This window comes from Schistosoma haematobium, chromosome 1 (genome assembly GCF_000699445.3).
Source record: "Schistosoma haematobium chromosome 1, whole genome shotgun sequence".
Taxonomy (NCBI): domain Eukaryota; kingdom Metazoa; phylum Platyhelminthes; class Trematoda; order Strigeidida; family Schistosomatidae; genus Schistosoma; species Schistosoma haematobium.
In genome coordinates this window covers 86,294,397-86,311,018 of record NC_067196.1, presented here as the reverse complement: position 1 = coordinate 86,311,018, position 16,622 = coordinate 86,294,397, and the positions used below count along the sequence as shown (strand labels likewise).

At 32.1% G+C, this 16,622-nt stretch overlaps 1 protein-coding gene across 1 annotated transcript in view; it reads left to right on the top strand.

Annotated features, from left to right (window-relative positions):
- CDK15 (Cyclin-dependent kinase 15) overlaps positions 1–16,622 on the top strand; it is a gene marked incomplete at its 3' end in the record, with an annotated part of 52,646 nt that overhangs the window by 17,478 nt on the left and 18,546 nt on the right. Inside the window, exons 7-9 of the mRNA XM_012941147.3 lie at positions 865–1,234; positions 11,562–11,641; positions 15,326–15,420. Coding sequence (XP_012796601.3) covers positions 865–1,234; positions 11,562–11,641; positions 15,326–15,420 — 545 coding nt within the window. The remainder of the gene's footprint in view (positions 1–864; positions 1,235–11,561; positions 11,642–15,325; positions 15,421–16,622) is intronic.

The following is a 16,622-nucleotide window of genomic DNA, read 5'->3' as shown; positions in this document are numbered from 1 at the left end:
ATTGACCAAGTAACACGATTAAGTATACAAAAAGTTGTGAACTACGTCCAATTACTCTTTGTACAAAATCACATAACAAATGACCATAACACAAGCGTAGAAAACAGTAACTAACATATATTATTATTTAACACTGTCTTGTAATTATTATATGTACTTATTGGTGCACTCCATATAGTCACCTTTTACTGGAACACCTAATTAGATTATGTAGGAAACACAGCTACTGTGAACAATAAACTTTTTCGAGATTGTAGATGCACCTTCTTCGTGAATATATCATAAACTTACAACCAAAGTTGTGTATTGAAAGCTTTCTGTCGATGGCCTGCTACTAGCAAACAATATAGCCAGCTATAAAATATTTTATCGTTTAGTTCATATGAACTAATGCTGTTTTTTTTAACGTCAATATTTTTTAAAATCTTCCCCTTTAATGCAACTCTTTAACTTCAAAATTTTGTGTTCAAGTCTTTAAAATGTCCTACTTGTTAAACTTGTGTATCTCATACAAAATTTCCGTTAATAATATTCAAATTTAAAGGTTCATAACAGAGTTATTTAATTATTAAATTCTATTGAATTATAGTTGGATTTATGAGTCATTTGAAGCTAGATCATCATGGAAAACCTGGAAGCAATGAACGACCGTCTCGTCCTAGTACGGGACTCCTCAGCAGTACGTATCCACGACTCCGCCCCGCGAAATTCGAACCCAGGACCTATCAGTCTCGCGCGTGAGACTGTCCAGGTTTTTCATGGTGTTCTAGCTTCAATTGAGTCATGAATACAATTATTAAAATCTCCACAAAACCCTCTTCTATTGAATTAGTTACTTTCTTCTAATGGTTTATTTTATTTTAGAATTACGTTTGGCTGGTTTACTCAATATACATGATTCAAATGTGATATGTTCACCTTCACAACAAGATATAACGCATGTTACATCCACTATCAATGGTGTTTTTCGACATGGTTCTCCGGTTGCATCTAATAATAAGTCAATACATTCACAGCAATATATCAATGGGAAGTATGTTACATCACAACGAACTAGTGAAAATTACATATTTCCGTCAACAAATAGTACACCGCAATCTCATTCACAATCACCGAATAGAATACTTCATAATCGTTCGTCTTCATCACGTAGTTTTGGTTGTGTTGATTCTTATCAAAAGTTAGATGTTCTAGGAGAAGGTTCTTATGCAACTGTATATAGAGGATATTCACAGTAAGAAAGTTTTATTATTCCTAACTTGTTTCTTTAACAATAAATAATTATCTCACTAAATGTTATACTTTGTATTTGATACTTTTCATCCAATATTTTTCCTAATTATGAAGCTTATTTGATTTATTATTGTCAATATTCTTGAAACCTTATAGTTAGTCTGCATCACGAACTGACTTTTGTTAGAAAACTACCAAAAACCAGGGAGCACTGAACGATTGTTCTATTTCAGTATGAGACTCATCACTTTAAATCTACGACCCCATCACGGATCGAACCCGAGACCTGCAAGCCTCGCATCGAGTTCTTAAATTTCATAATATTATCTTGGTAATATCTTATACTGTGAAGCTTGGTGATTCACGTTGGAATCTCATGGCATGCAGTAGTTTCCCGAAGATTATAGATACACGTCGTTGACTAATCCCAACTAACACGAAACTTGGATTTTGATTTTTACCCCGACTATCTATAACTACCTATCATTTATGCTGATTGGCTAAACATATTGAGATAATCAATAGCTAGGCATGTATCTCACAAATACCCTTGCCTATATTTCCCCTCAAATTCACTTAATAATAATAATAACAGTGATAATAGTGAACGCATAAGTATCCAATTTACATATGAATGAATAAATTAATTATAGTTATTTTACGGTTTTCAAATTTTGAGAGCAATCTTCTTTTCTTAGACAGAAGAAAAATAATTACCTACCTGTTTGGAATATTTTAGAGAAAGTTTCACTTGCATTATCCATACCTTGAAGGTTTTATGTCTTCACTAGAATGATTTTTATAATTATTCTTCCTATATCTATATAAATTTATATTCTTAGACTCATAGTTGGAGGTTAATAAACCATATTATTAGTTAATATTTTAGAACTTTTCCCAAGAATCATAAATAATGCTGCAGAAAAAAACTGAAGAATTATTGTCAATTTAATAAGAATGCAAAGATTGGAAGGGAGCATGATCTGTTAACTTGTGTATGAGTTGTATTGAACCTCCATTGACTGTTGGATTGAGCCATGTTTATAGGTGAAACTATCTGATTGGCATCCTAACGCTTACCATTACCAATCGTTGATGTTAGGTGAAATGGCACAGAATCTGTCACAGTGTTATAGTTTCATTCACTCTTTGTCTAATCTTAAGTCAGTCAGTTACAACGTCGGACCAGGCACATATGTGCATCGGTTCAAGTTGCCACACCTCATTAGCACAGCAAGATGAACAGCAAATTCATAGAAGCAATCAACTCAATGGTGTAATACATAGAGGAAAGATTGCATATAAGGATATAGTACAGGAAGAAAGTTACTTCACAGAAAGATATGAAATAATTTTAGTCTCATAGTTTAAGGGGAGACAAAGAGTGTATACACCGACGCCACTGTGATCGATTCTGAGCCATGTCACCAAGAGTCTCCAACCATTGGTTACGATAGTCACGCGGACCACAATCAAGCAGTCTGCATCTACCAACATGACTCAGACCAAAGTTATTGACTTAAAGCACTGATGCCACATTTTGGTTTGGCCGCCCTAACTTTCTTCTAACCATTCTCAACACTAGTCAGCATTGCGCGCCGTGCTTATCAGTGTTCAGGCGTACGTAACGCGTGGCCCAACCATCTCAGTCGATGAAGATTAACAACCTCATCAACTGATTTGCCATCATTACCTAATACCCTGCGTCTAATCTCACTATTACTTACCCGGTGATCCCAGCAGACGCCAGCAATATTTCTGAGACATCTGTGGTCAAATAATAGTAACTTACGAGTATCTTCTACTCTTAATGGCCAGGTTTCGCTGCCGTAAATTAAAACAGAACGGACTGTCGCGCAGTATATTCGTCCTTTTATTGATAGACGGATATCTCGCCTTCGCCATAAGTGACGGGAGTTGACAAAAGCCAAACGAGCTTTTCGAATCCGTGCTGAAATTTCGTCAGACACCAACCCATTAGGGCTGACCAGATTTCCAAGATAAGTGAAGTTGCCAACGCGTTCGACTACTTCACTCCTTATCCTTAGTTCAGGTGTTGACGCAGACCAGTCCTGAAGCAACAACTTGCATTTAGAGGGAGATAAGCGCATTCTTAACATTCTGGGATTGTTGCCCAGTGCTACCCGAATACTCTGCATTTTGTCAGCGTCTTCACCAAACAGGACTATGTCATCTGCGTATTCTTAGTCGATAAGTGGACCTTCTGGAAGGAGATCAATACCCGAGAATTCAGTTGACGAGAAAGTTATTTCCATCAGTAGATCTATGATGAAGTTAAACAAAAATGGCGAAAACTATTCTATCGCCTGATTGGTTGACAAGTACGCGAGTGAGAGAAGACAAGTCAACTGGAACATTGTTCGATTTATTCTCAATACCGATCTGGTTCCCGATTTCAGATCAATGTAAAAAGATGCATGAATAAATAGATGACTAACCCGACCACAACGTACAATAGTATGTTTAAGTTACAATAGCTTTGGAACTAGACGGACTATGGCAGTGAATCATACATCAAACGAAAGCTTATGATCTGTAGAATAAATTAGGGTAAAAAATAAATGTTACTGTTTTACAAGCTTTAAATTAAATGAAATAACGTCCTCCATAATTAACTTCCGTAGTTTTTCAAGGCTTCTTGTTTCTCTGTTCACATCAATAAGTGAAAATACAAATTGATTATCAAATATGTTAATTAATATTGAGTGCAGACACATTTTCGTATTTCTCTTGTTCAATAGTTCTTAACGGATAGACTGTAACTTATTTATCAAGCAAAAAGGTTATCTAATTTTACGATACTATGCGAACATTTTCCATCGTGTTCGGTGGGTAACTGTTTTTCATCCGACACGATTGAAATCAACTGGTCACAGCTTCTAGAACCCCGTGAAATTCCTCCCGAAGCTAGTCCCCAGTGAGCACATGATAATTGAAAGTATAGGGTTGCGGAGATTGTTGAGTTTAATTAAAATCATGAGCCGATTGAACCGTTGGAAACCTGTAAGCATTGGACAGCTGGTTCGTCCTCGTATGTGACTTCAGCAGTTGAGACCCACGACTTCGCACACAGAAATCGAACCTAGTACCATCGATCTTGCGCGCGAACATTTAACCTCTAAACCACTGAGCTGTCATCCGACGGTGTTAATATCTAACTTGGAGTTTCCAGGTTTTGAGCGGTGATATAATATTGATCGGTTCCATAATTCCGATAAAGCTCAATAATCTACACAACTGTCTACCTACATTTATAAACCTTGCTTTGAGGACTAATGATATTACCTGTTTTGTTCAAACTGAGGTGGGTTATAAATTATTTCGGACATAACTCATTTTTCTGGAAGTCAAATGTGTTGAACATTAGGCTAACACTAAGTGTAATGTTGATTCATGTGGCAGTACTCTATTTTGAAGTGCTATTGATTGAACTAATGAGTATTGCCGCTATTACGTGATTACTATACACATAAATATTTAGCTACGTAAACTCCGGCAACACTGCTTCACTGGATATCAATTTCTGTAAATGCTAGTTATATTGATTATAGACATATTCAGTATTTAGAACAACAATATTGTTTTCGATTAGATCCTCATCAGACGTTACTCTAATATACAGTAATATTTATATGCATATACGAAATTAATAAACCAGTCAAGACAGTTTTTGAGTCAATGATAACAGGGGAATAGATTACATAAATAAGCGTTACGTGATGAGGATCTAATCGAAAACAATATTGTTCGCTTATATATTTTGTTGTAAATCAGAATATTGAAATTTTTCAAATATCCAATATTGTTTTTAACTTGGTAAGAAATGTTCGCCGCATCTAATAAGACAATCAAAGTTTATTTTTTATTGTTACGAAACAGGCTTCTATCACGTATGGGTTAGTGTTTCTTTGTTAGAAAATTTGTTTATTCGGTGGTTGCATTTTAAATTTGGGATTTTCTTGTCGAAATAAATGGAATGAATTATGATTTAATTCATTCGTATTAGTTTTTTTAAATCTACTGACTGACGTTTAGGACTGCAATTAATCAGTTTCTTTTGGGTTTTGTGCATCATGTGCGATATTAACACTTAATCACAAGCATTAAAAGCAGGGCTGGATGGCGTATAGTTGTGGAGTGAATGAGGCACTCTTAGTCTTATGTGAGACTCGTTAGAGAGAGAGCGATCACAGTCCCTCGACGTAAATGGAGAGATTCAGATAACTAGCACTAATGAATTAAATTCACCCCATCGCATAAGCTCGGCGGCAATCTGAACACAATAGGTAAGTAGATAACTCCTTGACATTTGAGATGAAAGGTTCTGGGTTTGATTCTAGATGTAAACATCAGCTCCGTGATCCAGGTTCGTCCAACTGACAAGTCCTAAATAGGTTGAAACACGCATCTTAGATTTTATTGCTAGCCACCATCTAAATTAAGATGTAATTTCAAACGAATCGTTTTGTTGAATATGTTCAAATATTTCCTGAAGAATTCAATTTATGCCCAAGTATTTCACTAAAATGTCTGTTAAATATGTAGATGATATTTTAAATTGACATTTCAAATATTTCCATAACTTTGGATGTAACTCGTTTGATAGGTGTAGGTCTATATACTCAGTTTAGGTGTATACTTTTTGTGAAGATCAGTGATAATACTCGATTATGGAGACCTAAATAGATATTCTGGCTGAAAACTTAACTTTCTAACAATTAAAATATCACCTTGTGTACAGTTTTATATTCATATATAATAATAATACTAGTTTGCAGAAGAACTGAACAATATCTAAGCTCTTTTACAACCTATATAATACAACTGGATCCTGTGACCATGAGTCCCAAAATATCTTCAAAATCTGTGAAAGCCTAGAAGCCACAAGGAAATGTTTTATCCTAACAGCGTGGAATAGAAGCATCTATGAAATATTTCAAAAATAAAGAATGATGTGTTACGTCTTTGACTGAACACGTATATACTGTTACTATTTTTGATATTCTCATAAATTTCTTGAAATTCAACATACTATAAATACCCTCGATTTTCCGTACAGAAACTAACTTTGAAATAGAACACTTTGCATCTTTTCTCTACCTCTCCAGTTACCGTGTAGAAGTAGTCTGTGGTTATAGTAAACGGTTATAAAAGCATTGATAGATTTATCAGCCATGAAAATTTCGATACTAAGAACTTTGTTTGATAATGAGTTATACATTCTTAGTTCACTGTGATTTAAGATTATAAAATGAAAAAGTCATGTTCGGAATCAATTTTCTTATGAGCGAAGGTGGATAGTGGCTACCAGTAGAATCCAGGACGCACGTTTCGTCCTATTCGGGACTCTTCAGCTCGAAGTATCTGCATCCCAGAGTTGATGTTCACTCTGAGACTCGAACCCAGTAACGTTCGCTTCAAACGCCATCGCGTTATCCACTTACCTACTGAGTTCTGATAGCCACTTGCTTGTGCAATGGAGTGAAGTTTAATTCACTTGGTGTTGTTTTACTTGATACTTCCCATTGATGTTTAGAACTGCAATTGATCAGTCTCATGCTTGCATATGTGCATCCTGTATGGATTGCCTTAATTTACAAGCATTATAAGCAAAGATAACTCGATGGTGTTTGAAGCGAATGTTACTGGGTTCGAGTCTCAGAGTGAACATCAACTCTGACGAGTCCCGAATGGGACGAAACGCGCATAAGACTAAAATCCACTGCTAGCCACTATCCATCTTTGCTTATAATACTTGTAAATTAAGGCAGTATGCATATATACCAATAAGAAACTGATCAATTGCAGTCCTAAACATCAATGGTTAATATTCAAGTAAAACAATACCAAGTGAATTGATTTTCTCATGGTTTAGCATAAATATTTTAATGTTCGCTTTTTATAAGCTTCCATTAAACTAACTAATGTTTTTCTATCCATAAATTATTATTGTTTAATTATTTATTCTTTAATCATATTATATCATCCTATTTCTATGTATCTAATGTATTTTATTAGTTTTAGTGTTGTATTGTGATCTTTCTATCGAATACTTATGATCTCATGAGATTTAAACCTGATTATATAATTAGAAATAAACTATTCAGTTAGTTGTTTTCTAATGTTAATGATGATTTTATTAAGGTGGGAAAGTTTTTTTTTCTTGTATAAGTAAATTAGATTTATGTAATTCATGTATATATGGTGTAGCAACTGGAAGTTACGATAAACGAATTAGATGATTTTTAAATTATCTTCAAATTGAGTTATTATTATAATTTTTTTATAAACCACTTAGATATGTGGTTGGTGTTTATGAATTTTTATTCTCTCAATTATGATTATAGTTAGATGGTTTTATTTATTTATTTTTTTATGGCATTGGGTAATGTAATCACTTGTTGGAGGAAAATTAGATTTATCATTGAAATTATAAAATATTTTATTTTGAAGGATTAAAACACTTTACAACCAATTTAATATATATTGAAAATTGACTTGAATTTATAGTAAGAGTTTGTAATTGCCCATTTTTATTATTGTTGTTGTTCAGGATGGAGAGGTGTCCTCCATTAAAATACTGAATTTAGATAAATAAATCATAGTCTTAAATGATAACAACAGGAAATTACGAACCCTTACAAATCTATACTCGTTGCACAAGGTATAGACTATTTTTGAACTCAGTAGCTCAGTGTGTAACATGGTAGCATTTGGATTGAATGGCAATTGGTTTGAGTCTTAATGTAAATATCAAGATTTCGTTGCAGGTAGATACAGCTGATGAGTTGTAAACAGGACAAATCATGCATCCTGGTTTCTGTTTCTAACCGTAATGCAACTTCACTTGAACTCTATTAGGTGGATCTAAATTTTAATTTAAACTGTAACCGGTACAGTTCAATAAAGTCGAACTTAATAAATGAAAGTAGACTAGTTATTTATCCTGTTTTATTGAGTCACCTTTTAGGGTTAAGTGAGTTATAATTTTGGAAATAGAATTCTCTAAATATCTGTTTTTACCGTAATTGGTAATTTTTTTAGTTATTATCACCTGGAAACTTACAGATAATCAATTATCTTTAAATCACTTAGTAGAAATTCCAAACTGTCGTCAATTCATAATGTAGCTCAATGTATATGTAATTTCCCCTAATACGTATGAATTTGAAGTGTGCACTTTCACAATCCATTTACTGGATATTTTTGACTGGGTAAATGGAATATATATATATCTGTTACTATCCGTAAATTTGTTACCATAAAAAAGAGTTTCTGATTATCATCTGTAACAACAGTTTAAGAATATACGTATTTTACAGTTTATACTTTTCTATAGTTGTGCACCCTTGGCAACAGCATATGTATTTATATATGACTTGATACGACAATAAAATGATATTGAACTGATTATAAGAGTTTTATTTTTAGTTAATGTTTAAAGCAATGTTTAAGTTGCGTTCTTTTTCTTTTTCTCATTATGATTTATAAAGGTAACAATTGTTATCAAAATTCTATTTTTCTCTAACAATAAATTGATTAGTATTGTTTCAGTCAGTGTTTAATGTGATATAATTATCTAAATCTTTTTTCCTAGTTTCGTTATTACCTCTCTCTCTCTCTCTCTCTCTATATATATATATATATATATATATATATATATATATATATATATATATATATATATATATATATAATTTTTGTACTTTCGTTAGCGGTTATTTTCTGATCTGAACTTTTTAGAGACATCTTGCTGTTATATTCAATAAATAGTGTTTATCAATTTCAATGTCCTTTAATTCTTAACTCTTATTGAATTCTATCAATCAAGTTTTCTTTCAATATATTGGAAATTAACTATGAAGGTCGACTAATATAATGAACTTTTTTTATTAGATATTCAATATGAAATCTTTGGTTTAACGTAAAAGCTAATATAGTTCTATATTTAAGTATTAGTCGAAAGTCTAAAATATTCCTTAAAACTATTTTTGAATATTTTGATAGTACAGTAAGAAGACATAGTTGCCCTTTGTTTACGGATCTTTGCTTAAAAAGCTTGTGACTTAAGGCTATATCGAGGCAATCCGCACAGGATGCACATATTCCAATAAGTGACTGATCAATTTCAGTCCTAAAACATCAATGGGAAGATTCAAGTAAAACAATATCAAGTGAATTAAACTTCACCCCATTGCACAAGCAAGTGGCTATCAGAACTCAGTAGGTAAGTGGATGACGCGATGGCGTTTGAAGCGAACGTTACTGGGTTCGAGTCTCAGAGTGAACATCAACTCTGGGGTGCAGATACATCCAGCTGACTAATCCCGAATAGGACGAAACGTGCGTCCTGGATTCCACTGGTAGCCACTATCCATATTTGCTTATAACGCTTGTGACTTAAGGCTATATCGAGGCAATCCTCACAGGATGCACATATTCAAACATGAGACTGGGAAGATACAACTAAAACAACACCAAGTGGATTATGATCGTATATTTAAATCGGTTTGGTCACACATGTTACTTATCAAGAGATTTTAATTAAAAAATTAAACTGCGTCAATTAAATTAAGGTTTAGCTAAACAGAATGATAATTGTAAGCAAAGAAATGAGTAAATTAATGGGGAAAGAATAATAAATTATCACACTGTCGTAGGCTATAAAATAACTTAAAGATTATTTAAGAAAGTCCAAGGTTAGAATAAATTGTTTCTGTACACATAGATGAGGTTTGAATTTGTAAATAGTTAAGAATAACTAACATCTACCGAACTGTTGTCGGTTGCACGGTGGTTAAAAGTCACAGAGTCTTTGCCAGCTGTATACCACTATTACCAGGTAGAAGAAAATACAAGTATTTTAGGTCTCTTATAGAGAACAATAAATTTAGAATGTTGATTTGATTACTCATCCTTTGTGAAGGAGCATAGGCCTCGCATCAGGATTCTACAACGAACTCTGTCCTGGGCAATTGTTTTCAGTTGTTTTGAATCACTACTCATTCTTTTGATGTTTGTTTACAATTCCCGTGTTGAGTTGATTACCAATGGTTTACATCGTTTAATTCCAATCAATCTTTGATATAGCGTACTGTTATCCTAATTCATATTGATGTGATGCTTCGTTATTCATGACAGATCATGGTCTAATAAAATTTATAACAATCAATACTGAAACAAACTTCTAGAGAGCATACGACTGTTATTATTATTCTAGTGTTTTGTAGAAAATAGTATAGTTCTCATTATAAACAGGTTATAAAAATAGTTCATTACTGTTTGATTATCGTGATTTCTACAGATGACTACAGCTTATGAAAGAAAATACTTTGATTTTGTGCAAACTCTTCACAAAACCGTTTTATTAAATGTCAAACATTTTAACTTTTTAAATAAACTTCCTAACAACAGTTTGTGAATTATCAATGATGTCAAAATTCAACTATCGCTTGAGAGATACGTACTTGAGATTGTTATAATTCAAATCGGTATACTATTGTTGGGAAGACTATTTTCATCATTTTTCTTCTCTGAGGTTGTATTATTCAGAGTAATAATTATGAATGTGAATTCGTAGTAACTGACACTTTGAATGAAGTTATTCAAAGTGAATACTTATATCACATATCCTTTTGACATTGCCCCTCAATGTTACAAACTGAACAGTTCATTTTTATCATATCATTAGATATATCTACACTGTTTCCATTAGAATATATTCACTTCGTTTGCTTTTTGAAAATCAAGTCAACGCACAATATTCAACTTTTTTTTTTAATCAGTAGATTATTATTCTGTTTATCTTACATCACTATATGTAAGTCGATAAATATGATTATTACGTAGTTATCGCCATTTCGCTTTACAGTTGTGTTTCGGTAATTTGGGGTAACTCACTTTTGTGCTAGGCTCTACTTTGAGTATGGGTGACTGACCAGAACTGCGGAAACCCTATAGTTTGATGAGGGGATTTTGTTTATATTGATTTAATTGCAGTAAGTAATCAATAATAATAATAATAATAATAATAATCAGATGAGTGTTTTTTTCTTTAATGTTGTCTTGCTTTTTAGGTTATAATTAGTAGTGGCACCCACGAAACGTGTTTTATCTTATTTGAGAATTTCCAGTCGGATTTATCTACGTCCTAACTTCACGTTGGGACTCGAACCCAGTACCTATCGCTACACTGTTAGATTCAATACTTTTTATGTTTCATGAGTTTGTTTTCATCCCACACTAGTATTCATTATTTTGCTGTTTATTCTGAAACATTGTTAATTTGGTTTTTTTCCATTCTTTAGCGTAATGCGTCGTGCTGTTGCTGTCAAAGAAATACGTATAAATCCAGAAGAAGGCTTACCGTTCACTGCTATTCGAGAAGGTAAACACTACAGTCACTAAGTATTATCTTTGCTGTTGGTTAACTATTCATTTTGTTTATTCTTAAGATCATTTCATACTCCCTATTACTATACATTGAAAAGTGAGATAGTGGAGTATTGTAGAAAAATAAAATATGAAACGATACAACTTCCTATTCTTTAAGTAAATAATAATAACTGGTATCAGTTTTAATTACGCACATCCACTTTACTCTGGGCATTTTTTTGTAACAAAAAAGCAAACAAAACTACATAAAATGGCATTTAATTTTAATGTTTTACTTCGTTTTGTGAATACCTGAGTAGGTTGTATTGGTGTATTTTATCATTACCATTATTATTATTATTATTATTACTATTATTATTATTGTTTTTTCCTTATATTGTGTCAGCAGTTTACAGAAAGTAATACACTAGGTTTACAACGGAAAAACTGTCAGTTAAAACGTATCAGCGTTTTTTTAGTGTGTGATTGATGTGTTTTAACATTGGTTAGAAAAGATATGTGCTATTGATCTACCAAGATGAATTGCTTGTCCAATATTTTATAAATAATCTGGTCAATGCTTGTTGACATTTTAAAAATCTTTTATTCCTTCCGTTTAAAAGAAAAAAAAACTTATAAAAATCCCATTTTCACTCATACTAACAGTAACTAATCGTCGGTTGACTTGCATAGATCATATCTTAAAGTAGCTTTCTGTCCCATCAGCTGTCCACATAATTTCAATGAAAGGAGCTCGTTTGTGCTGTGATAATACTGGAAAGATTTTCGAAATTCGTCATTTACGGAATACAGCAATCAAAAGACATATTGAAATAGAATCAGCCTATCATCTATTGAGAATAAAGTATGACAAAATGTAGAATGAACAGTCAATGACATAATCGTTATTGATCACAATCAATGAAGACATGGTATTATACACTTCTTGAAAAATTTATGAATGAACTTTCCTTTAGGTTGTGACGTTAATAAAATTGTCTGTAAAATAGTAAAGGTTTGACAAATAAATCACACGACTGAATAAACATAACAAATAATTGACCCTTTCTATTACTATGGGTAAATCAAAGTTGCTTATTTTTCTAATCTTGGGATGTTGTCCTCATTTTTCAAAGTAAGAATGTTTTTTAAGGGTATTTTCAAATCGATGTTTCTGTGTTTTTTTTGTGATTATTTGACAACTGTGTACAAAGGTTCGACTTGAGAATTGTATTAATATTATGCAGAAATTTTGTTCATTGGATCGTTTCACACCATTAAAGCTGTATCTCGTCAGTCTGAACAATCGATTCTCCATTACAGTATTACTAGTTTGGAGCATTTAGCTAATTTGCTACAAACTAGAAAAATAATCAAAATGCTAAATTTCTGAGCTTTTACCTGACCATTGATATACAGTAACACTAAATTTATCACATAAACTATATCAATGTACTACATATGACATATCATCATGAGTGTCATACGGAAGAAATGAGAAAAAATTCCTTGAGCTATATTGGAGCCGTAATGAAAAAGTTGCAGTCTTGTGATCAGTCTTTAATTCGATTATCGATTGATTCGCCTACATTACCAACAGAATCGGTGATCCTCTGTTTTCCATTTGCCATATCGACTGATGAACAACAACCAAGACCTTAACTCTTGATAGCTCTCGTGCTCCTTTTAACAAAATGACCAATTGTATGATGAAGATAGGAAGCAGATCAGTCCTCTTTTGTACTTAACCATGACTCGAAGCTGACACAATAATGCACTTGAAGCGTCTGACCACATAGAAACAGAATTAGAGAATTATTATGTGTATGTAACTTAGTGATAAGTGAGTAATGGTGGAATAGTTGATTCATGTAAAGTCTGGAATAACGAAATACTTGACAAGGATATATGGATTAAACGAAAGTTTAGAAATAGTTGAATCTAAATACACAACAATACAAGTGTCTATTAATTAATCAATAGAAATCTGAATAACAATCCTTCATATGATAATCTAGAAAGTTATGCTTCCTACTATCTCTACTACTACTACTACTACCACCACTCTGACATTTGTCTTGACATTTTTATATCACTGTTTTGCTAGAGTGTTTCAATTTTAACCGATCCAGTCATGTTTTAAGTTTGACATTAATTATGGCTGACTTCCAGTATCTGTTTTTTTTCCAAAATTTTATAACAAACAACATCTTATATGTTTGTTAACTTAATCCTTCATTCTACTTCGTACTTGAAAGTGGCCAACAAGAAATCTTTTTTCTAAAATTGTTTTCACCAATCATTGTACCATATCATTAGTACGTGAATACCTGTGCAACGAGTAGCTTAATTTTTGAAACAGATAACCAAAATAGTGTAGTATATATATTTTTTTTAGAAATTTGATTCGATCAGCGTTATTTGGTCTGGTTTTCTTTTAAATGTCATGTTTAGTCTATGCGTAATCAGACTATGGATAATCAATATTATTTTCTGTACAATTACCACAGTGTTATACACAAGAATACTTATTTATTTCATCTTATATTCTTAGAGGATTGAATCGTTAATTGTATCTGACTTACTGATGGCATTGTAAATTAAGTGAAAAAAATTTCCTGTTAATGACCTATATTTAAGGTCAACGAGAAACTTCGGTGCTTATAATCACAAATAATTTCTAGTTGTTTTGTCATGTTTACTTACTCCATGCATTCACATACCATTATTCGCAAAATTCTTTATTTCAATTAATTGTCTGATTAAATGATGTAGCATCTAAAACGTTCTTTTTAAGGGTTTGTGTTGATATTAAGGACCGTAATACAGCTGTCTCTATTGGTACGTTTACATCCATGGCGAACTGTCTCAATATTTCCAGTAAGTAGATTGGTCAAGTTCGATTCATAACTTGTACAGTGAAATCCTACAAACCCTTATGTGTAAATTTATACCCGCTGAAAACGTTAGTAGCTATTTGAATTACTAGTCAGTTGATTATGGGACCTTATTTAAAGTGAACAGTAGTTGTTCTGAGTATTAGTATAAATACCAACAATTGCATTCGATTACATCGAATTGATGAGTCCCAGATATGACGAAACATGATTGTTTTGTAATGCCTCTTATCATTTCTCTCAATATTGTTCGTCTGATGTGACTATATGTGTTTACGTCACTTCTATGAATAATTGTGTTATAATTGGAAACTTTAGTTCTAATGGGTTTAGGGTATTTTGATTATCATTTTCTTGGCATGGTTGTCATTTACGTAATTTTTCAATAATATTCTACCTGATTTTTATAGTTCGGCATAAATTTTAAGATAAATACTAATTAATTCATCCATTCAGGTGAAGTTTTTCTCTTTGAACTGGATGTCTCGGCTGTGTAGTTTTCATTGTTCTTCTGAACAACATCAGCGCAGACTTGAGGTAGAAGTGAAGTGTTCGAATTTCTCAACATATAACTCAGCTTGTCCTATCGACCTCGATTTTGATTGGTCTCTGTTGACTTTTAATCTATCATTGCCTACTGCCAAATATATCGCATTAAAAATTAGGTGTAAGAATAAATGAATATGAACATATTTATCTACAATATAGTATACATTTCTAAAGTTTTTAGTGTAATATATATATAATACGTGTCATTTTCATTATGTAATTTGTTTCTTTATCTGATTTCATTTTGATAGCGTCCTTATTGAAAGCTTTACGACATGCCAATATAGTGATTTTACACGATATTGTACATACAAAGAAAACATTGAATTTTATATTTGAATTTGTGGTAAGTTAATTATACAACGAAATTTTGTTTTTACATATGTAAGTACAGTTATACAATGAGCGAGCACTCAAATAGGAAAGACCAATTTATTGTTTAAGGTGAAATTACAGAGTACCTTCATCAATTATGAAAACCATATATTAAATACACTATTTGTACATCTTCCGTCAGTTGTCTCCGACGAACTTCATTGTTCCTTCATTCCTGATGTAATTTTGATTGCTTTTTAGATTTCTTCTGTCTTTTCATTTCAATCTTCTGTTCGTAGGCATTCCACTCGGATTGGTACTACATACTACTTCTATCTGTCTACATAAGTAGCATATATCACAGTTATGCATAGTTTAATTCAATATTTTGCTTCATTCTTTTCTGTTAGCTTTCTTTTATACTTAAATTACTGTGGTAATCATCAATATCATCATACATTTCAATGGTGCTTTACTGTTTTTTTTACATGAATTTTGTAGAAATGTGTTTTTCATGTTTTGTCTCTGATCAATAGTAAATCATCTGTATATAGAATGTTCCAATCGAATAAAATAATTAACTAGAACGACACTGATATGAACGTCTGAGGTTTTCATAGAGTATTATGATTTGTCAATTCCTCCTCACAAAACATTGATCATTATCTTTTAGATAATTTGCACAAGTGTTCATTTGTTTCTGTGTGTATTCGTGATTTTTAAACGTTTATCTATTCACTTACTACTTATTTTTAGACAAAAAAAATTGTGGTTTACCAACCAGAATTTCAAATATATATATATATATATATATATATATATATATATATATATATTTACTAACAAAATCAATCGACTTGAACAACATTGAAGCAATAAAGTCAATTTGGTTTTTAGTGTAAATGTCACTTTTTTCATCTTTACCAGATTTTGTTTATTACTATAGTTGTACCTAGTATACGATGTATTTAATACCAGATATATTATAATTTTATCATTAATAATGCAATTGAAGACATGTATACTTTGTTGGTTGTTTTTTTTCATATTGGATCATTTTATACTTTCGCTTTTTGTTCAGCAATTTTATTTATCTAAAATGACTTCCTGACACCGTGAATATTACTCTTTATTAATGATTCCTCAGCAGAGATTCAAAGTTTTTTGTGTATATTGGGTGTTTCTTATAATATGTCATCGTTTATCGGGGTTGTAATTATACTTTCTCTGTTC